The 26,902-nt window shown below is 48.1% G+C and overlaps 1 protein-coding gene across 8 annotated transcripts in view; it reads left to right on the top strand.

The window, feature by feature from the left end:
• LOC138747235 (ankyrin-repeat and fibronectin type III domain-containing 1-like) overlaps positions 1–26,902 on the top strand; it is a 300,694-nt gene that overhangs the window by 206,526 nt on the left and 67,266 nt on the right. For 6 of the 8 annotated variants that reach the window (XR_011347384.1, XM_069906270.1, XM_069906269.1 and 3 more), the window contains 6 exons: positions 8,253–8,378; positions 16,525–16,726; positions 18,464–18,674; positions 21,162–21,356; positions 23,515–23,628; positions 26,565–26,662. Coding sequence is in view for 7 of the 8 variants with exons in the window: in XM_069906270.1 (XP_069762371.1) it covers positions 8,253–8,378; positions 16,525–16,726; positions 18,464–18,674; positions 21,162–21,356; positions 23,515–23,628; positions 26,565–26,662 (946 nt within the window). In the remaining variant the exon portion in view is untranslated. The remainder of the gene's footprint in view (positions 1–8,252; positions 8,379–16,524; positions 16,727–18,463; positions 18,675–21,161; positions 21,357–23,514; positions 23,629–26,564; positions 26,663–26,902) is intronic. The other 2 variants (XM_069906271.1, XM_069906274.1) reach the window with 1 other exon arrangement.

Here is a 26,902-nt window from a genome sequence, read left to right as displayed (position 1 = left end):
TTGAACAGTCCAACGAGTGAACACCCACTTCTTTACCTCTTGTGCAAAGCTTGTTCACCAAAGGTTGCAGGTAGCACCATAGGCTGGTCTGCTTTTGGCCATGCCTGGAGGTGGGTTCGTAATGGGAGACTGCTTGTTCCTGAATAAGGTAACAAGGTGATCATGGATTTGGCAGAAAGGCAGGGCAGGCTTCAAAATGACACCTTTAATTTGCTGCTGATGTGAGGACAACCGGCCACTTGAACTCATCACTCTTTACACCCTGGAAATGTGGGGGAGACTGGGCTTGACTCCAGCCCCCGACCTGCAACCTTGACTCCATGCTCTAGTAGTAGCTGAGATGAATCAAACCTTCACATGTTTCTGTTTGCATACTGCCACATCAGGAACGTTTGCTCAGACATTGATCTTGGGTTTGTTTTCAGTCGGATATTGTGTGTTGAATGTGTGAGGAGGGATTGAACAATACAGAGCCATTATGTGGAAGAACTGAGGGATAGTCCTTCACCAGAGGAATTTGGATCACATGGTGACTGTTTTTTTGACTAATCTTATCACCATGGGAGCAAGCTTTGAAAGGAAATAAAACATACAGCAAGTGCTGCTGATGTGAGCAAGCACTGTGTCTGAGTGTACAGTCGAATACTCTTGTGACTGGGCTATGAAGTGGCTGGGGGTGCTGGCTTTAATTAGCTACCAGTTTCTAGCAGAGAAAATTTTAAAAGAAATCCAGAAATCTTGACAGGAAGGTGAGTGGGGAGGGGAGGGGCAGTGCACTGGTCATTATGTCAGGTATCAAGTGTGGTGGGGTGTCAGTTCAAGGGCTCTGCGCTGTTGCAGGATGTGAGATGTTGTCAGTGTTTGTCACAGCCATTGGGCTGGAGCCAGAATTTTTGCTGTCGTTCTGGAGGTGAGTTTGCAGCTCAAGGATCTGAACGTCAGACATGGAATTGTAAATGGGGAGATGAATCTGTGGCTGCTCTTGAGGGGCGGAAGGGGTGAACAACTTGACAAGCAAGAGTTGGAGACCTGGGGACTATTTCTCAGCTGTGGATTTGAATTGGTGTCTTTTGTAAAAGTGTGAATCGTGTGGACAAGATTTGTTGTCCTGTCTGCATTGTGAGAAAAACCAGTGGTGGACAGATTTGAAGATTCCTTTATTGTCATGTAATAAAAACGGGTGTATTGTTACATAAAATTTGACTTTAGTCTGCCGTAAAGCAGACAAAGATTCACCATCAGCAGAAATTGCCCAGTGGTCCTTATAGTCACAGAAAGAGAAGCAAAGAGGAGTTTCCCCAGAGTCACATGATTGCCTGGCCTTCACTCCTGTCACTGGACAGAGTTTGATCTGTGAACCTGATGACTGTCCTCAGCCCAGGCAGCTGTGGGCTGGAAGGCTGGCTTGCCAACAACCTCCTGATATTGGGAGGGGTTGTTGGCCCTGCCACCGAGAACTAAACTCTAGGTGCAAATTCATTCAGACCTTTGAATCTCCACCTTTCACCCTGAACTTTCACCACCATAGCAGTCAGATGTACAGTGAGAGAGGATGGACAGGCTGTTTCCATACAGCATGTCGCCAGGAACTGCAGAGTGAGCAGGAGGCTTGCCTCGTGGATGTTGAGTGTGGGATGTGTGTTCCTGGTGAGAGTGTGACACCTCAATTACTGAACCACCTGTCTGCCAGTGGAGGAGCCATGAATAAGGGTGTGATAGTACAGATTCTGTCACCAACGTGTCTATGTACATATGTACAGATGGTAGTGTAGGATGACTGTGATTGGCTGAGAGTGTAGCCACACCTACTGGCAGGGCTTAAAAGGATTGCTCCTAGCCAGACCAGGTCATTCTGGACTGGTCAATCTACTTGTGATATGCTCCAGTCTTTTAGTTAATAAAAGCCTTGGTTTGGATCAACAAGTCTTTGGTTCTTTCGACGCGCTCTACAATTTTATTAACTAAAATATTTTGAAGGGATGGAGTGTATGCTATGGCTGGAACGCCTCGACATTGACCCACAGTCAGCTACAGCCTTGAATGACTTTAAGCACTGGGCGAGATGTTTCGAAACCTACTTACAGCTCTCTGATCCTGCCATGATAGAGGACAACCATCGACTACTAATATTGATGACTATGGTGTCCCCAAGAGTCTACCGGAGTGTCCAGGACGTGACCACTTACACCGCAGCCATGAAGGTGCTGAAAGGGCTCTACAAGCGACCGGTGAACAGGGTCTATGCTTGGTACAAACTTGCTACAAGGAGGCAAAAGCCCGGTGAGTCCTGTAGAGCTTATATTCAGGTACTAAAGGGAATGGGGAGGGACTGCCTGCACAGACAGAACTGCTGCGGAGACCACAGACGATCTGATTCGGGATGCCTATGTGGCTGAGGTTCAATCGAATGAGGTGAGGCAGCGCCTGCTAGAACACAGGGGAGAAAACCTAGAGGACATGATCCAGATCGCAGAGACAATGGAGGCTGCGGTCTTAAGTATGGACATGTACTCTCGGGGCTGGACCCCACACTCTGATGCAAGTAGGATGCCCTCCCTCTACCCTACTACTTCTGCTATGCTGCCCAGTGCAACCCCAAAGTGTTATTTCTGCAGGAGGAACAAGCACAGCAGGTCCCAGTGCCCGGCGAGAAAAGCCAGGTGCCAGAAGTGCCTTAAAAATGGGGACTTTGCTGTAGTCTGTCGCTCCAAAATGGCCACCGTCAAACACAGTGCCTCGTGTGAAGCTCAATCGCCACTCTTCATTTCAAACATTTCTTCCTCAGAGGTCTCGTCCAATCAGAGTAGGACTCCACCGCACGGCAGTGCCTGACATCATAGGACAGACACTGAGCGTGGAAGGTACAACCCACCCTAGCCGCAATGACATTCACCCTACCACACGAAGCAACGTCCGACCAGGCCCCAGCCCCGACCTCAATGCCCGCCACCGCTGCTGACCAGGGACCCACCATCGCTGCTGACCAAGGACCCGCTGCCGCTGCCGACCAAGGACCCAGCGCCGCCACTGACCAAAGATCCGCTGCCACTGCTGACCAGGGAACCACTGCCACCGCTGCCGACTGGGGACATGCTGCCGACCACTGCCGACTGGGGACCTGACGCTGCCGATCAGGGACCCGCCACCACTGACCGCCCCACCGCTGACCGCCCCACCGCTGACGGCAAGCAGCGACCCCCAACACTAACAGTTGGCTGCAGGCAGCAACACCAACTCCCTGACACTTTTTTCAGGCCTAACTGTTTGTGTGATGTCATCACACAGGACTCCACTGTCCCCATTACAAGTCTCTGCATCAATAACCCTCGACCAGGACTTCCCCCAACCCCTCACAAAAGCAATGGAACTGATTAAAGTGCATGGACACTATACCAATTGCTTATTTGACTCGGGGTCAACTGACCCCGCCCAGACCTGGCCCACCATTGTGGACTGGCTATTCTCCCCACTGCACAGAGAATTTCATTGGCGACCAGATCACACTCGACTGGGGTAAAGGGGTACTGCGTGGCCCTGAAAGTGCAGGGCATCACGTTCACAGACTTCAAACGATTAGTCCTTCCCCAATTGTGTGCCCCTCCTCTGCTGGGACTGGATTTTCAGTGCCAGTTTCAAACCATTTCCCTGCACTTTGGGGGCGCCTCACGCTCTGCTCTCTGTCTAACCACTCCACCCCGGAAACCTCCTGCCAGCGGCAGCCCGAGCCACCCGCCCCCACGTCCCGGGGCCTCGCCTCTAGTCTCTCCACCCTCTGAGTTGATCTGCCAGCACTTTTCGCAAATCTCACCCCTGGCTGGAAGCCTGTGGCCACCAAAAGCCGGCAATATAGTTATGAACACAGGAAATTTATCACAAGCGAGGTGTGCAGACTGCTGGATGAGGGCATTATTGAACCTAGCTCGAGTCCATGGAGGGCCCAGGTGGGGGTTGTTAAAAATGGGGAGAAGCCACGGATGGTGGTTGACTACAGCCAGACAATCAACCGTTCACGCTCCTGGATGCGTATCCCCTTCCACGGATCACGGATGTGGTGAATCAGATCGCCCAATACCGTGTATTTTCCACCATTGACACGTTCGGCCTATCATCAGCTCCTGATCCCCCGAGAAGACCGACCTTTCAAGGCCTTCAAAGCGAATGGGTGGCTGTATCAATTCCTCAGGGTACCCTTTGGGGTCACAAATGGCGTCGTAGTCTTCCAGCAGGAAATGGACCGGATGGTGGACCAGAACGGGCTAACTGCTACTTTCCTGTATCTGGACAATGTCACCATCTGCGGCCATGACACGGAGGATCATGATATCAACCTCGAGAAATTTTTTCAGACTGCAATTCGGCTGAACTTGACCTACAATTTCGACAAGTATGTCTTCTGGACCACTCGGCTCACAATTCTAGGTTGTGTGGTGGAGAACGGGGTGGTCATTCCGGACCCTGACCGCATGCGTCCCCTCATGGACTTGCCCCCACAACACCCAGAAGTCACTCAGACGCTGCCTGGGTTTTTTTCTCTTTCTATGCCCAATGGGTTCCACACTATGCCGACAAGGCTCGGCCACTCATCAAGAGCATCCCCTTCCCCCTGTCAACCGAAGCCAAAACGGCCTTCGACTGCATCAAATCGGACATCGCTGCTGCAACATTGCACACCGTCAACGAGTCCATTCCGTTCCAAGTCGAAAGCGACGCGTCTGACTTTGCACTGGCAGCCACTTTGAACCAGGCCGGCCGGCCAGTAGCCTTCTTTTCCAGAACCCTCCAGGGTCCTGAGAGCCGACACTCTCTGTCGAGAAGGAGGCCCAGGCCATAGTCGAAGCAGTACGTTGTTGGAGACACTACCTCACTGGCAGGCGCTTTATGCTGCTGACCAACCAACGTGCAGTCTCCTTCATGTTTAGCAATACTCAGCGTGGTAAAATCAAGAATGACAAAATCACTAGGTGGAGAATCGAGCTCTCCACCTTTAATTATGACATACTGTATCAGCCAGGTAAACTCAACGACCCGCCAGATGCACTCTCCAGGGGGACTTGCGCCAACATACAACTGGACAGGCTGCAGAAACTCCACGAGGAGCTCTGTCATCCAGCTTTGTCAAAGCTTGCAACCTGCCCTACACAGTCGAGGAGATTCGCTCCATGACCCGAACTTGCTGAGTGCAAGTCCCACTTCTTCCGTCCGGAGAACACCCACGTCATCAAAGCCACCTGCCCCTTTGAGCATCTCAGCGTAGATTTCATGGGCCCCTACCGTCGACCAACCATAACACCTAGATCCTCACGGCCATCGACGAGTATTCCCACTTCCCTTTCGCTCTGCCCTCCTCAGTTATAGAGGCCCTGCACAGCACTTTCGCCATCTTCGGGTACCCCAGTTACATCCACAATGACAGGGGGTCCTCGATTATGAGTGCAGAGCTGCGGCAGTACCTTCTGGAGCATGGTATTGCTTCAAACAGGACCACCAGCTATAACCCACGCGGTTATGAAAAAGTCAAAAGAGAGAATGCCACTGTCTGGAAAGCGGTTACGCTTGCCCTCTGGTCCAAAGGTCTCCCCACCTCTCACTGGCAGCATATGTTCACTAGTGCCCTACACTCCATCTGCTCCCTCCTATGCACCGCGACCAATGCCACCCCCATGAAAGGATGTTCTCTTTCCCGAGGAAATCTGAGTCGGATACGACCATACCGGCATGGCTCACGGTTCTCGGTCCAGTCCTCTTACGACGCCACGTCCGGTACTCAAAGAACGACTCCTTGGTTGACCGAGTGACTCTGCTCCATGCGAACCCGCATTATGTCTACGTTGAGTACCCGATGGACGGGAGGACACAGTCTCGGTAAGGGACCTAGCCCAAGTCGGATCAGGCGCAGCAGTGCCTTTAACCCAACCTCCCCCTCTTCCTTCTCCCCCAGGTCATATGCTTGAACAGAGGGACCAGCACCACCCCATCAGCTCAGGCCAGACTGTCGGCAACATCGTTGGGGAATTGAGTGAAGCAGTGGCTGCACCCTATGGGCCTGCCGGAGACACGACTCCGGTGACCCCAATCCCAGCACCATGGCAGTCACACTGGATGGTCAGGCCTCCTATCTGCTACAGGCCCTAACCTCCATCCACCCTGGGGTCGGTTCTCAAAGAAGGGGTGAATGTGATAGTACAGATTCTATCACCAATATGTATATGTACATATGTACAGATGGTAGTGTTGGATGACTGTGATTGGCTGAGAGTGTAGCTACACCTACTGGCAGGTCTTAAAGGATTGCTCCTAGCCAGACCAGGTCATTCTGGACTGGTCGACCTCCTTGTGATATACTCCAGTCTTTTAGTTAATAAAAGCCTTGGTTTGGATTAACAAGTCTTTGGTTCTTTCGACGCACACTACAAAGGGTTCATGTGGTCTGATGCCTTTGTGCTTCCTCCTACCTACAGCTGATCAAAATCTTTTACTGCATCTTTTCCCTTCCCTTTTCTTGTCCCTAGCTCTGAAGTTCCTTCCCTGCCCTTAAGTTCCATAACTGCTATCTGATGGGAAGCTGGTGTTGGAGCTCAGAGGAACCGTGACGACGGTGCAGGAATGTTTGGGCAGGTTGAGGTGAGGTCTTTTTTTCTGCATGTGGCTCATCAGAAATTAGGACTGTGGGAGTGGTGCTGTCTCTCACTAACTCAGTAGAAGCTGATCATCAGGTGCAAGGCGCTCTCCAAACTGCTGTATATCCTACACTGGGACCTGGCCTGGCTGGAGGTGAGAGGAACCCTCCGGTCAGATCCTTCCTGCTTGACTGGAACATCACCAATGCATCTTGCCTCAAGAAGACTGTGATTGGATGGAGAGAGTCACCCATTGCTCTGAAGACCAGGGGTGCAGTGCTGCTCCGGCACTTCATGGGGGAGCTCCCGCACCTTCTTGTCACCAGTTTTGGTGAGCTCTGGCACCTAAAAAATTAGCACTGCACCCCTGTTGCAGACGACAGATTTGTGAAGAATGTGTGGAGAAAGTGTCCACATCAAGATTCATCCCCATCACCAGAGTAAGAAAGACTCATTGATTTACTGGCAGTTCCCACGGAGACCTACAGACGATTCTTCATCTGCCCGAAACTTGTTGGCCTTCTTGCACAGAGATGTTGGTATAACTGGCTGTTCTGCATCGCATTTACACCAGATCTAAATCTGAGTTTATTGTCATACACATACAACCATAGAACACTACAGCAGGCCATTCAGCCCTTCTAGTCTGTGCTGAATCATCATTCCGCTAGTCTCACTGACCTGCACCCATTCCATAACCCTCTAGACCTTTCCTATCCAGTGTATTTTTAAAAATTAAGAGAGAGGCTGCATTTTCAAGTCAGATGGCAACATGAATACAATGTACTGATGCATGGAAAGGCTTACTTGCTGAAGTCTACATCAAATGACCACAACATGCCAAGAAGAGAAAATAAATATAAAATGAGAGCTAAATCAAATTTGCATTTGCAGTAAATGCAAGAAAAAATGTATTCTTTTAGTGGTGCATTTATACATACAGAGAGTTGTGGGTGCCTGCAATGCATTCCCAGGCATGGTGGTGGAGGCTGGAACATTAGAGGCATTTAAGAGACTTTCGGCACATAGATGAAAGAAAAATAGAGGGGTGTGAGATAGGGAGGGTTTTTTTTGTAGATTTATGTAGGTCGGTACAACATCGAGGGCTGAAGGGACTGTACTGTGCTGTAGTGTTCTATCTTTTAGTTGTCCCAAGGTCAATTCTAGTTTGGGTTAGTGTCATATAGGGAAGTTCAAGAGCTGTTGTTGTGTATTCAACAACATGCCAAATCTCTTCAGACTTAGAACATTAAGCGTCATTCTTCCTTCACAAGACATGAAATCGATGTGGTGCTGTCAGGAGAAGTCCTACAATATGTGAACTCTTAGGAATGTGAATCTCTCCATAAGCTCAGGGGATGGGGTGAATGTTGGGTGTTGGCATGTGCCACTTTGCATCTGGCTCCCTTTGGAGTTGGGTCAGTGGATTTGGAGTGGGTTTGAGGGGGATTGGGGAGGGTAAGACTGTGTGAGGAGATCCCATCACCAACCTTCTCCACTTCCCGGGCTCAAGAAAGGGAGGTCCCTGATTTTCCAATGCAGCCACAGAGCTAGGGAAATCATGTTGAGTGCCTGTCCTACTGTCTGTCAGTTTCATAATGTTCTGAGTTAACATAACTTCTTATCCCTCACCAGGCTGGAGATTGGTAAGGTGAGATTGGCTCTGCAGTGTAGCCACAGAGACAGGGTACACACTGCCAGCCAGGCTGTAAGTGAGGGTTCCCACCCCCACCCCCGCCCTCGTTCGCTCAGCTTGGACTGGTAAGTATGATCCTCCCATGCTGAGATCCCCCTTTAGCTGTTAACCAGCTCTCCTTCAGACTAACCTCTAAGTTATAGACCTCCCCATCTTCACTGACTAAGGACCCTAGTTGCTCTAACCCCCTTCTTCCCGGAAGATTCTTCCCCTCAATCTCCCCTGCATGCACCTGGCTTTTCAACCCCTGCCCTGAACTAAGCCGAACCTTTCCTGCTGGTCATGTAACCACTTAGACTCTAGAACTTTCCCTGGATTCTCCTGATCACTAACATCTACTCTGGAGTGAGGTCAAACCATTGTTTTATCTGTTCATTGGTGTGTTACGGCAATTAGGTCCTGTTGTGTATAGCTGAGTGTGATTGTGGGGTATTCAAGCCATTGGGGAAGGTTGGGACTGTACATACCCAGAAAGGGAACAGTGACTGGAGGAACCAGTGGTCTGTGCAGTCACATGGATGGTAAACTACGAACACCGTTAAAATGACATGAATTTCTGTAGTGTCTTTCACTGCTGCAATATCCTTCTCTCATGTGTGGCAGTTGGAATGTGGGAAAGGCTGGAGCCAACTTGCACACAAGATGCCTCCCATCAACAAGATGACACCAAATGGTTTGGGAGCATGCAACTAGCCCTGCGATGGGATAATCCCACCTCTGCTTCACAGCTGGGTTGAAGGTGGTCCCTTTTGCAGCACTGGTCTCAATTTCTGTACTCCGGATGGGCATCAAATGACTCTGTGGAGAGAGTCACTGCAGGAGGCAGCCAAGATTCAGCCGCTCCGTGTAGATCAACTGTGTCTCAAAATAATTCACTCATAAATCATCATGATGTTGGATGAGCGGTGATTATCTGGGTAATTATCACCCAACACCCATCAATTATCACCTGTCACCCATCAATTATCACCCATCAATTATCACACATCAACTATCACCCGTCACCCATCAATGATCACCCATCAATTATCACCCATCACCCATCAATTATCACCCATCACCCATCAATTATCACCTGTCACCCATAACAACAAATACCCCTCATCCAAAATGTCACCCATTACCCATCATTTATCACCCATCAATTATCACCCATCAGCCATCAATTATCAGCCATCAATTATCACCCGTCACCCATCAATTATCATCCATCACCCATCAATTATCACCCGTCACCCATAACAACAAACACCCTTCATCCAACATATCACCCATTAATTATCACCTTTCACCCAACACATGCTACCTGTCACCCATCAATCATCACTCACCACCCACCATCAATCTTAGTTACCTGTCACATTACCTGTCATCCATTACCCATCACTGTCTTCCATCTCCCATCACTCATCACCCATCACCAATCACCTGTTCATTACCCAAAATTGATCATTGTCGCATCTGATAAAAGGTCAGGGGGAAGAAGTGTTCCCATTCCACACAGTGAATATTTGCAGCACTTTCCACTTTAGTCTCAGTCCAAGTTGAGATGTTGTGAGTGTTGTCCACACTGATGTTAAACCAGAGCAGAGGAATGATAAGATCCAATCTGGACTCTGTCTGAATGCACATATCATTGATAACAAGGGAAATGAAGGAATGGTGTACAAGACAAAAGTCTTCAGAGATGGTGGTTGAAGTAAAAACACGATGCTGGAGAGACTCAGCAGGTCAAACAGTGGACTTTATATCGCAAAGATAAAGATACATTTCAGATGTTTCGTGCTTGAGCCCTTGATCAAGGGATGAGCAAAATGTAGACAGGAGCCTGAATAGGGGGAGGAGCACAGTCCAACAGGCAGGAGGTAATAGGTGGATAAGGGAGGGAGGGCACACCAGCAAACAGGGAGAGGAGGGAACGGCTCTGTGAATGGAGAGGGAAGGGGTGGAGAAGCTGGAGGAAAGGAGGAAAGGAGACAGAGGGATGGGGAAGGGGAAGTGCAAAAAGTGGAGGTCGACATCAATGCATCCGGTTTGAGAGTGCCCAGATGGAAACTTGGCACCTGCCTACAATTTGTTTATACCTTGATGAAGGGCTCAAGCCGAAACACTTTGATCTGCTGAGTTTCTTCAGCATTGTGTTTTTATTTAAGTGAATGAATGATGCAAATAGAAATTAATAATTGTAATCTACTAGCCATTTGGGAGATAAGATTGAAAATCGAGGGAATTCATTATTCTGGGACATTTAGAAGAGCTGGGAAAAATGGAAAAAGAGGCCACCAACTTTGATACCAAGGAATGGGATGGAGAGTGGAAAGGATTTTAGCTCAAAAGATCAAGAAGAACCAGGTTTGGTGGGGTGGGGGTGGGGGAAGAGCAAAGGAAGAATTGGTGGGATTGTCATTGGGTCCATCAAACAGTGAGACAGAAAGTAAGAGGAGGTTGTAGAAGTGGTGGTGGAGCGATCAGCAGGGTGGTGGTCCAAAGGAGATGTGGTTGTGAGGAAGGAAAGTTCATGGAGAGTGTCAGGAGGTTTCTGAGGCAATGACTTGAGCCACAGATCTGAAATTGTGTTGTAAGGATTATTTGATGATCGGGGGATTGGATATCAGTCTTCACAACATGTTAGAATTTCAATCAAAATTTTAAAATTCACTAAGTTCCAAGAAGATGCCAGGAGATTGGAAAACCTCAAATGTGGATCAAAGACAAAAGAGATCCTGGAATATGCTGTCAAAACTCAGTGGGTCAGAGAACATCTGTGGAGGCAGAGAGATGGTCAGTGATCAAGGCTAGGAAGGGGAGGTTGAGGCAAGGGCCGGTGAGTGACAGTTGGGACAAGGCAAGGATGTGATTGTAGCAAAGCTGTGCACCTTTGTGGAGGTTGAGGTTAAACAAGGAAAACTGACTTCTTCACAGATTAGACCATTGAAAAGACAGGTACGTGTTTGGAGGATATGGGCGAAACGCAGGCAATGGGACTGGCTCAGGTTAGCAGTTTGCCTGTCATAGTCGTTCAAACAAAGGGGCTGCCTCTCAGGTCTCCGACTCTAAGAAAGAAGACAAAAAGTGGTAACTTTAGGTCTATTAACATTCCTGTGGCAAGGTGCTGGAGTCTATGTTCATGGAAATATAATTGGTCATTTGGAGAAGCTCCATTTGATCACACCAAGTCAAGATGGTTTTATGAAAGGTGCGTTATTTCTTGAGTTTGTGGAGTTGTTTGAGGATATTATGGAGAGGGTCAATTTGTCGATATGCTCTGTTTGGATTTCATACAGCCTGCTGCATGAGACAGGTGTTTATGGACAGTTGGTGGGTGGTGGGGGGGGGGGTGGGTTGTAAACATGAAGACTGGTATCACACAGAGTCAGAAATTCAGAATAAATTGGTCAGCACATTAACTAGGTTAATTCAAACGGATCAAAACATAGATGGTGCACGATCTAGTCCTGGCTGCTATTAAGAGAGGTGTTTGGACTTCTGGTAGATCAATGGGGTAGATGTTGCCAAAGGAGATGAGACTGCTCATGTGAAGGTCCTCTATCTGGGGATCAGCAACTGGCCAGGGCAGGGGTTAGGACTGTTTTGGATGATGGCCTGGCAAGGCCAATTGCTGGCTATAAACAAAGAGATTCTACCATTGCAACAACATCCAGAAGAAATGGTGATTTCTTCTGGGGCAATAAGAAACAGATTCAGACAGTGGGCACTTGAGGAAAGGGTTCTTCCTCATGCCTACCCATCTGAGACAACAGGCTTCCTTATGATTCAGACACCATTTGACGTGGATGAATGTCTCCTGCCTTATTACTGCTGGGTCCAAATCTTTGTCAGCACAATGGGACAACTCTAATGGAGACTCTCAGGAGACAGCAAATGCTGCAACCTGGAGTGGAACTCAGCAGGAGAAAGAGAATGGCCAACATTTCAGGTTGGAAACTCTTCATCAAGGCTTGAAGAGTCTTGAAGGCGATAGAGTAAAATCCAGCAGTTAAATTTTGGGCATGCTCTGAAGACAAGTTCAGTCCTGACTCAGTGAACTGCTTCTCAGCAACCTTCCACATCTCAAAGATAGGATCATAGGTGACTGATTGTTGACTGTACCATGGGGGTTAACATCTGGGGAGCTGGTTGGGATGTGGGAAGAAGTGGATACAGGAAAAATTAATGGGCAGTGGGATTGCTCCATGAGCCTGTGTAGACGAGGCTGAATAACATCCATCCATGTTGTAAGGATATATAGAAATATTAGGGTTAGGGTTAAGGAGTACCTTCACTGGAAGAATACATTCACCATAAACAGCTTTCCAGCTTAACCCAGAAAATCATCACTAAATAATGAGTGTGAGAGAATGGCTGCTCACTTCCTCCCTGAAGAGGGGGCAGGGAGGGCTAGAGGGAAGATGTGGCATTTCCTGCCATGGCATACAACACCTTGTACCAACCTGGGTTTGATGCTGGCAACATTTTTGAAGTCATTGGAACAGTTCTGTAGATGGGAGGCAGAGCCTGGTTCTAAGAGTTGGCTCTGCAATGCCATTGTCCCAGAGGGAGCAGAGGGGAGAACATGTCAGTCCCAGAGGGGAGACCACGACAGACTCAGAGGGGAGACCATGTCAGTCCCAGGGGGAGACCACATCAGTCCCAGAGGAAAGACCAGTCACTCCCAGAGGGGAGAACACGACAGACCCAGAGGGGAGAACATGTCAGTCCCAGAGGGGAGACCACATCAGTCCCAGAGAGGAGATCATGTCAGTCCCAAGGGGAAGCCACGTCAGACCCAGAGGGGAGACCCCGTCAGTCCCACATGGGACCAGAAGAGAGACCCATTACACCACATCAGTCAGAACCCTCCTCATTCGTTGAGCCAGGTATGTGGGCAGCCCAATAAATGTGACAAACAATTCCTCCATTCGTGCTGTCTGACCACAGACAGCGACAACAATGAGCATTATTGCTAGGAGGAGGTGTTTCCAGTGGGAAGTGGTTCCAGATGTGGTTCAGACCTGTGTGGGGTGTTCAGCCTGCTGCTTTCTTTTTTATGAAGTCAGTAAAATTTCACAGCTGCGTGGCAGCCCACAAATGAATTGCACATGCAAACAGACACTGTTAATTGAATGCTTTCAACAACAGATTACAAATCCTCAGCCAAGAATAAATAAAAGTGGACTTCAAACATTATTTCACAGCAGGCATTCTGTTCCTCAATGATATCACAGTAACACAGTTGGGTCAAAGCTAGAAGCCATGATGTGGTTTCCAACAGGAATGGAGAGGTGCCTGTCTTGTCACCACTTCCATTGTAAGGGGAGTAGGCCCTTTGGCCCATCTTGTCATTGCTGACCAAACTTCTCAACCTCTGGTCCACAGATCAGTGTTGTCTGAGGGATTTTTTTTAGAAAGTAACGTCAAATATTACCAAGATCATAAATAAGTAACATGTAAACCAATATTGTAAATTTGACAAAAAAAAAATCTAAAAGAGTGTTCCCACCAGAACACAGATCTTCTCAAGAAGAACTCAGAACAGGACAGACCCTTTGGCCCACAATGTTATGCAGACCTATAAAAAACTACTCCAGAACAACCTAATTTGTTCCTCCCTCAAATCCATAACCATTATTTTTGTAACATCCATGTACCTAAGAGTCTTTTAAATGTCTGTATTTTACCAGCCTCCACCACCACCCCTGGCAATGTGTTCCTTTCTATGTAAAAATCTTAAGTCTGACATTTCCCTTAAACTTTTTTCCACTCACCTTAAACAGGCGTCCTCTTGAATTGGCCATTTCCACCCTGGGGAAAGGTGCTCTTTTTTATTACCTTACCTATGCCCCTCACAATCTTGTACATCTCTGATTGATATCTCTCACCCTTTGTCACTCCAAAGAGAAAAGCCCGAGATCTGTCAACCCTTCATTATAAGATATATTCTCTAATCCTGGTAAATCTCAACTGCACCTTCTCTGAAGTTTCTACATCCTTCCTGTAATGAGTTGACCAGAATCGAACGCAATACTCTCAATGTGTTCTAATAGAGTTTTATAGAACTTCCACATGATGTCATGGCTCTTGAACTCAATCCCCCCAGCCAAGGAAGGACAGCACGCCATACACCTTCTTAACCATCCTATCAACCTACACACCAACCTTAAGGAATCTGTGGACCTGGACCGCTCTGTTCCTCAACATTGTTAACAATCCTGCCATCAACCACGTACTCCGTTTTCAAGTTTGACTTTCCAAAATGCATCACTTCACCGGATTGAACTCAATCTGCCACTTCTCCAACCCAACTCTGAATCCTGTGGTAATCTATAACAACCTTCTACACTATCCATAACACCTCCAAACTTTGTTATCATCTGCCAACTTAATGACCCACTCCTCCATTTCTTCATCCAGGTCATTTATAAAAATCACAAAGAGCAGGTGTCCCAGAGCAGATCCCTGCAGATTCCACTAGTCCAGACAGAATACACTCCATCAACTACCACCCTCTCTCTTTTCTGGAAAAGCAAATTCTGAATCCTTGCAGCCATTTCTGTGGATCCCAAGACTATTTGGACCAGCCTGCCACGGGGGACCTTGTCGAATGCCCTAATAAATCCTATGCTCTATTTTCATCAACCTCCTTCAAAAACGTAGTTAGGCTCATGAGACATGATCTGTATTTCCCAAAGCCATGTTAACTATCCCTGAGAAAACTACGCTTCTCTAAGTGCTTTGAAATCCTAGCTCTAAGAATCCTGTCCAATAGTTAGCTCACCACTGATGTAAGACTCACCGGTATATTACCTTTTTTGAACATGAGGATTACACCAGAATCAAAATTTATTGTCAAGAACATGTCACAAAATTCATTGTTTTGCGGCAGAGTCACAGTGCAAATATTGCTCTCAATTTCATTTTATTAAATAAATAAATTAGTGCAAGAGAAGAGAAAGTGTGGTTCATGGTCCGTTCAGAAATCTGATGGCAGAGGGGAAGAAACTGTTTCTGTACCATTGAGCATTCACCTTCAGGCTCCTCTACCTCCTTTCCAATGGTAGCAAAGTGAAGAGGACATGGCCTGGGTGGTGGAGGTTCTTGAGGATAGAGGCTGCTTTCTTGAAACACTGCCTCTTGTAGATGATCTTGATGGAGTGGTTGGGTGCCCATGATGGTGCTGGCCAAGTTTACAACTCTCTGTGGTTTTTTTCCTGTCCTGAGCTTTGGCACCTCCCTACCAGACAGTGATGCAACCAGACAGAATGCTCTCCATGTAGAAATACCAAATCTCCTGAAATGACCCCAATCCTCTGTACCTCTCCTTGGCTAGGGAAGATGCAAAGATTATCAGCAGTGACCAGAAATCTCTTCCATCACTTCCTGTAGCAGATTGAGGAATATCCCCTCCAGTCCTAAGGACTTTCCAAACTGAAGATTTTTTAGAAGATCCAGCACTTCTTCTTTCTTAACCAAACATGTACCTGTTCTACTCTCATCTTGCATTGACCAAGGCCCCTCACCCTGGTGAACACTGGAGCTAAATATTTAGGACCTCCCATACCACCTCTGCCTCCAGGCACACGATTCTCCCTTTATTACCTGAGAACCACTACCCTCACTCAGGTCATTCTCTTGTTCTTCAAGACCATGTAGAACACTTTAATCCTACATGCATAAGAAACAAAGACAGGTGGAGGGGCAGGTAGTGAGGCTGGAGAAAGACTTAGTAAATTAGAAAAATGGGCAATGCATTGGGGTTATTGTATACACTGGGAATACGTTGTACTTTGTGGGGGGGGGGTTACGGTGTACATTGGGGTTATGGGGTACTGATGTGGAGTTATGGCGTACTGTAAATTGGGGTTATTGTGTACGTCGGAGTTACAGTGCATGTTGGGGTTATTGAATATGTTTTCACGGTGTTCTGTATGTTGGGATTATGGTATACTCTATGTTGGGGTTATGGTTTACATTGGGGTTACGTTGTGCATTAGGGTTACGATGTTCATTGGGGTTGTATTATATTATAGGTTGGGGTTGTGTGTTCATTTGGGATATAGTGTACTTTGGGGTTTACAGTGTATGTTGGGGTTCCGATGGACATTGAGGTTACGGTTCCATGAAACTGGGACAGGTCTGCCTGTCGGTTCAGTCTGTTGATGAATGGTGGGGATCAGTTGTAAAATAAAGGTCTCCTCTCTCCCTGACTGACAGGTCGCCGTCACCCAGGATGAGTCTGCAGCGACAACATCCTCATATGGCTCATGGGAGGAGATTGGTCTCTCCACCCTCCCCAAATGCAGCAAAGAGGCTGTACAAGAATCTGTCAGGAAAGTTCAAGATTAATTACACCTCCTTTGATGAAACCACCTTATTAGGAAGGAATGTAAAGAACAAACAGTGCAAGTCATGCCTGGTAAGGACCTTCTCTCTGGTCTTGACATCAGTTCTTGGTGGGCAGAGCATGACCTGCACTCTGGGCAATGCCTCTCGCTCTCTGTAATTGCACTAACTGCATCAGTGAATCCTGCATCTTTGACCTTCCAACAGTCTTTGCAGTCACATTGTAACTATAGCTCCACAATTGCAAAGCAGTATGTGTAAAACTGCATCATCCCATCTTCAACACCACAGCCTTTTCTCTCCAACACATTCCAACACTGCATCTGCATCCCTGCAGCTGAATACAGCCCATCTGAAATCCTGCTGCAACAACAATGACTCTAAATGCAACACTGCACCTGCAACACTGGCCTCAGTTGGCATTGGTCTCGGTCAACCTGTGTGCCATGGGGGTTCTATGCTGCGTGCTGCTTTTTGGTGAAGGTAATTCCATTTGCACGATAAATAGCAAATGATTTTACTTGAAGATCCAGAGGTGCACTCAGATTCTGCCACTATCAGGGAAAGGCAGTGAGTAGAGGTAATTCGAATGTTTACCAAGGGCCAACCTGCTCCATCCACAAGCTGCCAATTCCACCTTTTGGCACTGCCACTCCGTACACCTAATTCTGCTAACAGTCAAAAACAATGCTGAGCTGCCTCTAATCCCAAGCCTCTTTAAAGATATCTCAGGTTAACGGGCATGAAACACTTTTCTCAAGAGAAGAGAGAGGTAGAGATACACTGGCCCCAGACACACCATGTAAACATATGCCAGAGATCTGACCTTCTCATTTCAGTTGTTTGACCCATTACTGATTGATGAACAAATCCAACCCAGAGGTAGGCAGCCAACTTACAATGGGAACAGTGTTTGTACTGTAGTCACACTGCTCCTGGCTTCAGAGTATGTGATGGGATGCTGTGGAGGAAGGTGCACTCTGTGTTTGACTCTGGGGGTGTATGATGGGATGGTGCAGAGGGAGTTTCACTCTGTATCTAACTCTGTGAGTGTGTGATGGGACCAAGTGGAGGGAGCTTCATTCTGTCTGATCCCAGGAGGGTGTGGTGGGGTAGTGTGAAAGGAGCTTCACTCTGTGTCTGACCCTGGGAGTGTGTGACAGGGACTATCATCTCACTTTTCAACTCTGATACTCCAGAGATAATAATCCAGTTTGTCTGACCTCTCCTTTTCGCTTTAACCCTCTAATCCAGGCAACATCCTAGTGAACCTCTCCATAGTCTCCACATCTTTTCCACAGTGGGACAACCAGAACTGCACATGATATTCCAAAAGTGACCCCACCAAAGTTGTGTACCGCTGCAAAATGACTCACCCACTTTTCTATTTAATGATATGACAAATCTACTGAACACCTTCTTCAACACCCTGTCTATCTGAGTGGGCTGTGGACTTGCACGAGATCCCTCTGGATCATTGCTGCGGAGGTCCCTGCCATTTATTGTATGTTTCCCCTTACATTTGACCTGCCAATCTTATTCCTTCATCCACATCTCCAGTGGATTTGGCCTTTGCCTTCTTCCTTTCTCCACAGCTCCACTGAATCTCTGTTTAATTTCCCAGGTTGACCACTGCTGTGCCAGTGTGCGGGGCTTCCAGAGCAGGAAGTTTGCTCCTGAGGGCTGTGGGTGCAATGGTCTGTGAGCCTAACCCCTTTGCAGGTTGGGTAAGAGTGAGCACGTTGAGCTGCGGCAGCCTCCTCCTCTGCCTGTTCACTGCACAGATGAAACATGTGCTTGATTTCTGCAGAATCTCCAGGGCAATGAACCAGTGTTTGAAGCGGTGGAGCATCAGGACCTTGATGCAGTGCAAATGCTTCTCAACCTGTACACCCCCGATGAGTTGGACCTGAACACCCCCAACAGTGAAGGACTGATGCCCCTAGACATTGCCATCATGACAAACAATATGCCCATGGCCAAGCTGCTTCTCCAGGCTGGAGCGAGAGAGAGCCCACACTGTAAGTATGGTTGCCAGATCACCTCCACCAAATGAAGAAGATAACTCCCTAGAGCTGGTGTGGAATAATGTCACGTTGTTTGTTCATCTACTTGACAGTGTTACTGCTTCTGATTTACCTTGTGTCATTGTGAATGTGTGTGTACATTACTGAGTGTATGTGAGTCTGATTCATGAGACAGAGTGTAACAGCAGGAACCATAATGACAAAGAAAACACTCAGCAACATTTCCAACCAACTTCTGTGCCTGACCTGATGGGACGGTGTGGAGGGAGTTTCACTCTGTGTCTGTCCCCGGGAGTGTGTGATGGGATGGTGCGGAGGAAGCCTCCCTCTATGTCTGACCCCAGGAATGTGTGATGGGATGGTGTGGAGGGAGCCTCTCTCTGTGTCTGTCCCCGGGAGTGTGTGATGGGATGGTGCGGAGGAAGCCTCCCTCTATGTCTGACCCCAGGAATGTGTGATGGGATGGTGTGGAGGGAGCCTCTCTCTGTGTCTGTCCCCGGGAGTGTGTGATGGGATGGTGCGGAGGAAGCCTCCCTCTATGTCTGACCCCAGGAATGTGTGATGGGATGGTGTGGAGGGAGCCTCTCTCTGTGTCTGTCCCCGGGAGTGTGTGATGGGATGGTGCGGAGGAAGCCTCCCTCTATGTCTGACCCCAGGAATGTGTGATGGGATGGTGTGGAGGGAGCCTCTCTCTGTGTCTGTCCCCGGGAGTGTGTGATGGGATGGTGCGGAGGAAGCCTCCCTCTATGTCTGACCCCAGGAATGTGTGATGGGATGGTGTGGAGGGAGCCTCTCTCTGTGTCTGTCCCCGGGAGTGTGTGATGGGATGGTGCGGAGGAAGCCTCCCTCTATGTCTGACCCCAGGAATGTGTGATGGGATGGTGTGGAGGGAGCCTCTCTCTGTGTCTGTCCCCGGGAGTGTGTGATGGGATGGTGCGGAGGAAGCCTCCCTCTATGTCTGACCCCAGGAATGTGTGATGGGATGGTGTGGAGGGAGCCTCTCTCTGTGTCTGTCCCCGGGAGTGTGTGATGGGATGGTGCGGAGGAAGCCTCCCTCTATGTCTGACCCCAGGAATGTGTGATGGGATGGTGTGGAGGGAGCCTCTCTCTGTGTCTGTCCCCGGGAGTGTGTGATGGGATGGTGCGGAGGAAGCCTCCCTCTATGTCTGACCCCAGGAATGTGTGATGGGATGGTGTGGAGGGAGCCTCTCTCTGTGTCTGTCCCCGGGAGTGTGTGATGGGATGGTGCGGAGGAAGCCTCCCTCTATGTCTGACCCCAGGAATGTGTGATGGGATGGTGTGGAGGGAGCCTCTCTCTGTGTCTGTCCCCGGGAGTGTGTGATGGGATGGTGCGGAGGAAGCCTCCCTCTATGTCTGACCCCAGGAATGTGTGATGGGATGGTGTGGAGGGAGCCTCTCTCTGTGTCTGTCCCCGGGAGTGTGTGATGGGATGGTACGGAGGAAGCCTCCCTCTATGTCTGACCCCAGGAATGTGTGATGGGATGGTGTGGAGGGAGCCTCTCTCTGTGTCTGTCCCCGGGAGTGTGTGATGGGATGGTGCGGAGGAAGCCTCCCTCTATGTCTGACCCCAGGAATGTGTGATGGGATGGTGTGGAGGGAGCCTCTCTCTGTGTCTGTCCCCGGGAGTGTGTGATGGGATGGTACGGAGGAAGCCTCCCTCTATGTCTGACCCCAGGAATGTGTGATGGGATGGTGTGGAGGGAGCCTCTCTCTGTGTCTGTCCCCGGGAGTGTGTGATGGGATGGTGCGGAGGAAGCCTCCCTCTATGTCTGACCCCAGGAATGTGTGATGGGATGGTGTGGAGGGAATTTCACTATGTCTGACCCCGGGGGTGTGTGACAAGATGGTGTGGAGGAAGCCTCCTTCTGTGTCTGACCCCAGGAGTGTGTGATGGGATGGTGCGGAGGAAGCCTCCCTCTATGTCTGACCCCAGGAATGTGTGATGGGATGGTGTGGAGGGAGCCTCTCTCTGTGTCTGGCCCCAGGAATGTGTGATGGGATGGTGCGGAGGTAGCCTCCCTCTATGTCTGACCCCAGGAATGTGTGATGGGATGGTGTGGAGGGAGCCTCTCTCTGTGTCTGTCCCCAGGAATGTGTGATGGGATAGTCCGGAGGGAATTTCACTATGTCTGACCCCGGGAGTGTGTGATGGGACAGTGCAGAGGGAGTTTCACTCTGTCTGGCCCCAGGAGAGTGTGGAGGGAGTTTCACTCTGGGTCTGACCTGTGCCCTGTGTTTATGAAGAGGTAGAATTGAGGGGATAGAACTTCCACAATGGAACTTTGGTCATACTACACGACTCCTAGGGTGGTACCTGTTCCTGGTCCTATCCTGATCCTTTCCCATTTGTGTAGTGTACGTACGGAAATGACTGATGTTTGCTGTTGAGGTGATGGGTTGATGTTGGGGAAGTTTTAACAAGAGGCTGACTCTGGAAGTAACAGCATGCTGTCCATGCAGTTGCTAGTGTGGAGAGTCGAGCTGCCCACTTGGCCAACCTCGTGCAGGAATCTGAGCAGCGAGTGAGTGAGTTGAGTGCCCAGGTGGTGAATGAGGCATCCAGCATCGACTGTGCAGAGAAAGAGACACAGCTGAAGGCCTGGCAATGGCACCATCGACTCTTCAAACGCATGAAAACAGGCTTCGAACATGCACGTGAGTCTCAGTCAGACAACCCTGGTGACTTCATTCATTTCCCACCGTCACATCGCCAGATGCCCTTTCTCTTCCAGAGCAGCCAATGTTCACTCACCATTGTACACCAGAGAGGCTGACAGCAGTCCTGGCCTGAGCTGGCTTGTCACAAACATCCCTCAACAACTTCTACAGGTGTACCATTGAAAATATACTGTCAGGGTGTATCAATGTGTGTAACTGGAACTGATCCACCCAAGACAGCAAGAAACTTCAGAGATTTGTGAACATGGCTCAGATCTGCAAACAAACCCACCCCCATCTAATCCAGCTCCATCTCATCACACACCCCTCCCCTCCATCAACTCCATCCACATCTCATCACACACCCCTCCCCTCCATCTACACTATCTGTAACTCATCACACACCCCCTCCGTTCCATCAACACCCTCTGTAACTCTTCACACACGCCCTCCCCTCCATCATCTCCATCCACACCTCATCACACATCCCTCTCCTCTCATTCCATAACCCTCCAGACCTCTCCTATCCATGTATTTATCCCATGTATTTTTTAAACGCCAGATTGAATCTGCATTCACCACATCAGATAGCAGCTCATTCCACACTCCTACCACTCTCTGAGTGAAAAACCTTCCCCTAATGTTCCCCTTTTACCTCTCCCCTTTCAGCCTAAAGCTATGACCTCGCGTATTTGTCTCCCCCAATCTAAGTGGAAACATCCTACTCACATCTACTCTGTCTGTACCCCTCATAATCTTATAAACCTTTATCAAGTTTCCCCTCATTCTTCTTCGTTCCAAGGAATGTTGTCCTAACCTGTTTAATCTTTCCCGGTAACTCAACTCTTGAAGACCCAGCAACATTTTAGTCAATTTTTTCTGCACTCTTTCAATCTTATTTCTGCTGCTGGGCGACCAGAACTGTGAACGAGTCTTTGTGCGGTTTCACCAACATCATGTAACAGCTGTGACAGGAGCTCACTGGGCCAGATCGCCTATTCCTGCTCCTATCTCCTATGTTCTAATGTGACGCCCCTACTCCTGTACACAGTGCCCTGATTGATGAAGATAAGTGTGCCAAATGCCTTCTTCACTGCCCTGTCTTGTACAACACACTTCAGGGCACCACCGTTCACACCATCTGAGGCCCAAACTGTCCTTTCAGGTGAAGCAGTGATTTCCTTGTACTTCGAATCTATTGCTCACATGGGTCTCCTCACTGGAAAAACTGGTGATAACTTCACTAAGCTTTTGGACCCCTGCCACTTTAATTCACTCCTTCCCCCCACTCTGTCTTTTCTCTCCTGGACTTCAATGAATGTAATGTTATCACACTGTGCATCAATACAATGCTGAATTCAATTATTTCCATGAGCAGGCCTTTGTGTGTGACAGAACCAGCTTCTTCTGATGAAAGACCATCCCATGAAACAACTTGGATCTGTTCTCTCCACGGATGCTGTCTGACTAGTCAATATTCCTCACACTCCCAGAAGTCAGTGGTGTGGCCAGCCCAGCCTAACTCTCTGACACACTCCAGAGAATTGTTGGAGATTCGATCCATTTTCCATGGAAACCGTTTGGAGTTGTGGTGGTTTATAGAACATTACAGCACAGTACAATGATGGTCAACTTATATATTCTACCAAAAAATGAATTCCTTCCTCCTTCATAACCCTTTATTTTTCTTTCATCCATGTGTCTGTCTCAGAGTCTCTTAAAATCCCCTATTGTACCACGACTATCCCTGGCATTCCAGGCACACACAACTCTCTCTGTCTTCCCTAAACTTACTTTCCTTCAGTTTGTACATATCTCCTCTGGTGTTTGCTACTCACATCCTGGGAAACGGGCGCTAGCTGTCCACCCTATCTATGCCTTTCAGAATCTTATAGACCTCTATTAAATCACCTCTCATCCTTCCACACTCAAAAGAGAAAAGTCACAGCTCTGCTAACCTTGCCTCATGTCTGATTCTCCAATACAGGTAACATCCTGGTAAATCTCCTCTGTACTGTCTCCATAGCTTCCACATCCTTCCTATAATGAGGTGAACAGAACTGAACACAATATTCTAAGTGTGTTCTCACTGGATATTTTTAGAGTTACACATGACGTCTCGACTTTCTGTCTTTGCCCTCTGTTGAATCCACAGGGGCTCCCGATGCACCCATCCAAGTCCGACTGTCCATCGCCAGCAGCTCTTCACTACGGGTGACGTTCCGTGAGCCTTTGAGCATCAACTCTGCTGTGGTCACAAAGTACAAAGGTGAGCTGAATGATGGGAACAAACACCTTCCTCTGCCCAATCATGCATGCCTTTACTCAGAAGGGTTGACCACATCGAAATGACCAACTCACGCACCCAGCCCTGGGAGTGAAAGGACATTGGGTCGAACTCTGGCCAGTCAAATTTCCATCAGATAACACCAACAATGCTGGAGACACACAATGGTTCAGCTAGCATCTGTGGAGAGAAACAAACATTCAGATCCAAGTGTTGGTGGAACAGAGGGATCTGGGAATACAGATATATAATTCCCTGAAAGTGGCCTTCATAAATCAAAGTATTGAGGAGAGGATCTAAGATGTTATGGTAAAGTTGGAGAGGACATTGGCGAGGCCAATTTGGAGTATTTTGTGTCATTTTAGTCACCTAACTACAGGAAAGATATCAATAAAATAGAAAGGGTGCAGAGATTTATTAGGATTTATTGCTGAGTCTTTAGGAACTGAGTTACAGGGAAAGGTTAAACAGGTTAGGATTTTATTCCGTGGAGCGTAGAAGAATGAAGGGAGATCTGATTGAGGTATTTAAAATTATGAGTGAGAATAGAGTAAATGTAGACAGGCTTTTTCCACCTAGGATAGTTGAGATACAAACCAGAGGACATGGGTTAAGGGTGAAAAGTTGAGGAAAATTTGAACAGGTACATGGATGGGAGGGCATGGAGGGATATAGATGGATGCAGGTCAGGGGAATAGTCAGAATAATAGTTCAGTACAGACTAGAAGGGTTGAAGGGACTGTTCTCTTTGCTGTAATGTTTTATGGTTGTAGGTTGCAAGACAGGAATGGGAACTCTATTTCTTGCCTAGCCTGCTGAATGTTCCCAGAACATAGAGTCAAGCCGTAAAATGCTGTGTAAAGCCATACAGCATGTAAACAGGGGATTCAGTCCAACCATTTCATGCTGACCAAATAGTCTCTCTGAGGTCGTCCCTTTTGTCTGTGTTTGGCCCATATCCTGCTAAACCTTTCCTATCTTTGCTCTTTTATCCAAGATTCTTTGGGGAGGGGCAGAGGAGATTTAACAGGTTGTAGCCTGGATTCGAGAACGTGTCATATGAAGCAAGATTAGTAGAGCTAGGGCTTTTCTCTTGGGAATAATGAAGGATGAGAGGTAACTTAATAGAGAGATATCAGATTATGAGGGACTTCGACAGGGTGGACACCAGCACATTTTTCCTGGGGTGACAATATCAAATACCAGAAAAAATCTGTCTGAGGTGAATGGAGGAAAGTTCAGGGGAGATATCAGAGGGAAGTTTTTTTTAACACAGAGTGTGGTGGGGGCCGCGGTGGTGGTGGGGGCTGGTACAACAGAGACATTTAAATGTTCTTTAGACGGGCACATGGATGTAAGGAAAATAGAGGGTTGTGGGTTAGATTGATGATGGAGTATGTTTGCCCAGGTAACCACAGCATTGTGGGCCAAAGGGCCTGCACAGTGCTGTAGTGTTCTTTGATTATTCACATACATATCTTAATGTCTTTTAAACATTGTAAGTATCTCCACCTCCACCACTTCATCTGGCACGTTGTTCCACGGACCCTCCTCTCCACAGACCCACCGCCCCATGGACCCTCTTTCCCACAGACCCACCGCCCCATGGACCCTCTTTCCCACAGACCCACCGCCCCATGGACCCTCTTTCCCACAGACCCACCGCCCCATGGACCCTCCTCTCCACCAACCCACTGCCCCACAGACCCTCCTCCCCACCGCACCATGGGCCCACCACCCTCAGTGTGAAATAGTTATTCCTCATGTTCCTTATAAATCTTTTCCCCCTTGTTTTAAATGTACTTTTAGATTTGTAGAGATCAGAATAACATTGTGGACTGAAGGGCCTGTCCTGATTCCATGCCCTTCATGAATTTATAAATCTCTGACAGGGGACTTTACGTGAGAAATGTTCCAGTCTCTCCTTATAATTGAAGTCTACCATTATCATGGATCTTTTTAGCACCTCACCTCCCAAGTGTCACCAATGCAGCTGACACAGGTATAACCAGGGAGACAGGGTGGTGACAAATGTGTTTGGCACGCTAACTGCATTGGTCAGGACAGAGTTTAGGAGCAGGGATGTTACATTACAACTGTATGAGGTATTAGTGGTAGGAATAATATCAATCTTCAAAATAGTCTTTGGATTCGAGGGCTTAGCTATGGTGAGAGGCTGGAACATCGCAGGGTGAGGGAAACATTATAGAGGTTTATTAAAATGACTGGTGTTATCCCTTTCCCTTGGGTAGGGGATGCCAAACTGGAGGTCATAGATTTAAGGTGAGAGGGGAGAGATTTACAGGGGACCTGAGGGGCACTTTCTTCACACAGAGAGATGAGCCTGTGGAACAAGCTGCCAGAGGGAGTGACAGAAGCGGGTCAATTACTCTGATAGGGAAGGTCAGGATTAGGGGATGGGCTAATGCAGGTAAATGGGACTAGTTCAGTACATACCTGGAGGAGTTCGGTCGAAGGGCTGTAGAACACTCTGACTCTGACCTCCCAATGAATCTGACATTGATGGGCTCCCCTGTTTCAAAGTTCCTGTCTTGGTCAAGACTAAACGGTTCTCCTGTAGAGACGGAACAATGAAACGCAGGTTGTTGGAAGTTGGATTGAGATGTGAGTATTCCAAGCTCCTCTCCTTTCCCCTGCCCCAAGGAACCATATAACCATTTACGGAGCGGAAACAGGCCATGTTGGCCTTTCGAGTCCACACCGGTTCACTGATTTTGTGCGCCCTCTTCAGGCATTGGTCCCGGTAGATCTTCATTCAATAACGATGGGTGAATTCAATGCAGGTGGAATCAGACGTAGAAGTGTTTGTGAATTTGAACATAATGTCCCAACTTCTATATTCTATATCCTCTTCTAAATCTTTTCTGGATTCATTAATTCTCTCTATCATCTTGCAGTTGAATGGAGCACATCTCCTGATTTCTGCTTAGCAGCAAGAGAGATCATCCTGGATGGGGTAAAAACTCTGAGCTTCACAATGACAGAGCTGGTCACAGTAAGTAGCATGGAATGCAGGCTCAGAAAGTCCTAGTGTAAAGGCATAGGGAATGAATAGGGAACTCTTTGTGCAGATCTTAGCACTGCTCGTCCAATCTCCAGCCACTATGTGAGAGTTCTGGGTGGAGAAAGGGAGAATCTCTGATAGGGGGAGGCCAAATTACTTAATTAAAAACAAATTTAGACATACAGCATGGTAACAGGCTCTTCTAGCCCACAAGCCCGTGCTGCTCAATTA

The sequence above is a fragment of the Narcine bancroftii genome, chromosome 12 (assembly GCF_036971445.1).
Source record: "Narcine bancroftii isolate sNarBan1 chromosome 12, sNarBan1.hap1, whole genome shotgun sequence".
Classification (NCBI taxonomy): Eukaryota; Metazoa; Chordata; class Chondrichthyes; order Torpediniformes; family Narcinidae; genus Narcine; species Narcine bancroftii.
Note: the sequence above shows the minus strand (reverse complement) of the source record. Positions and strands in the feature narration are given on the sequence as shown.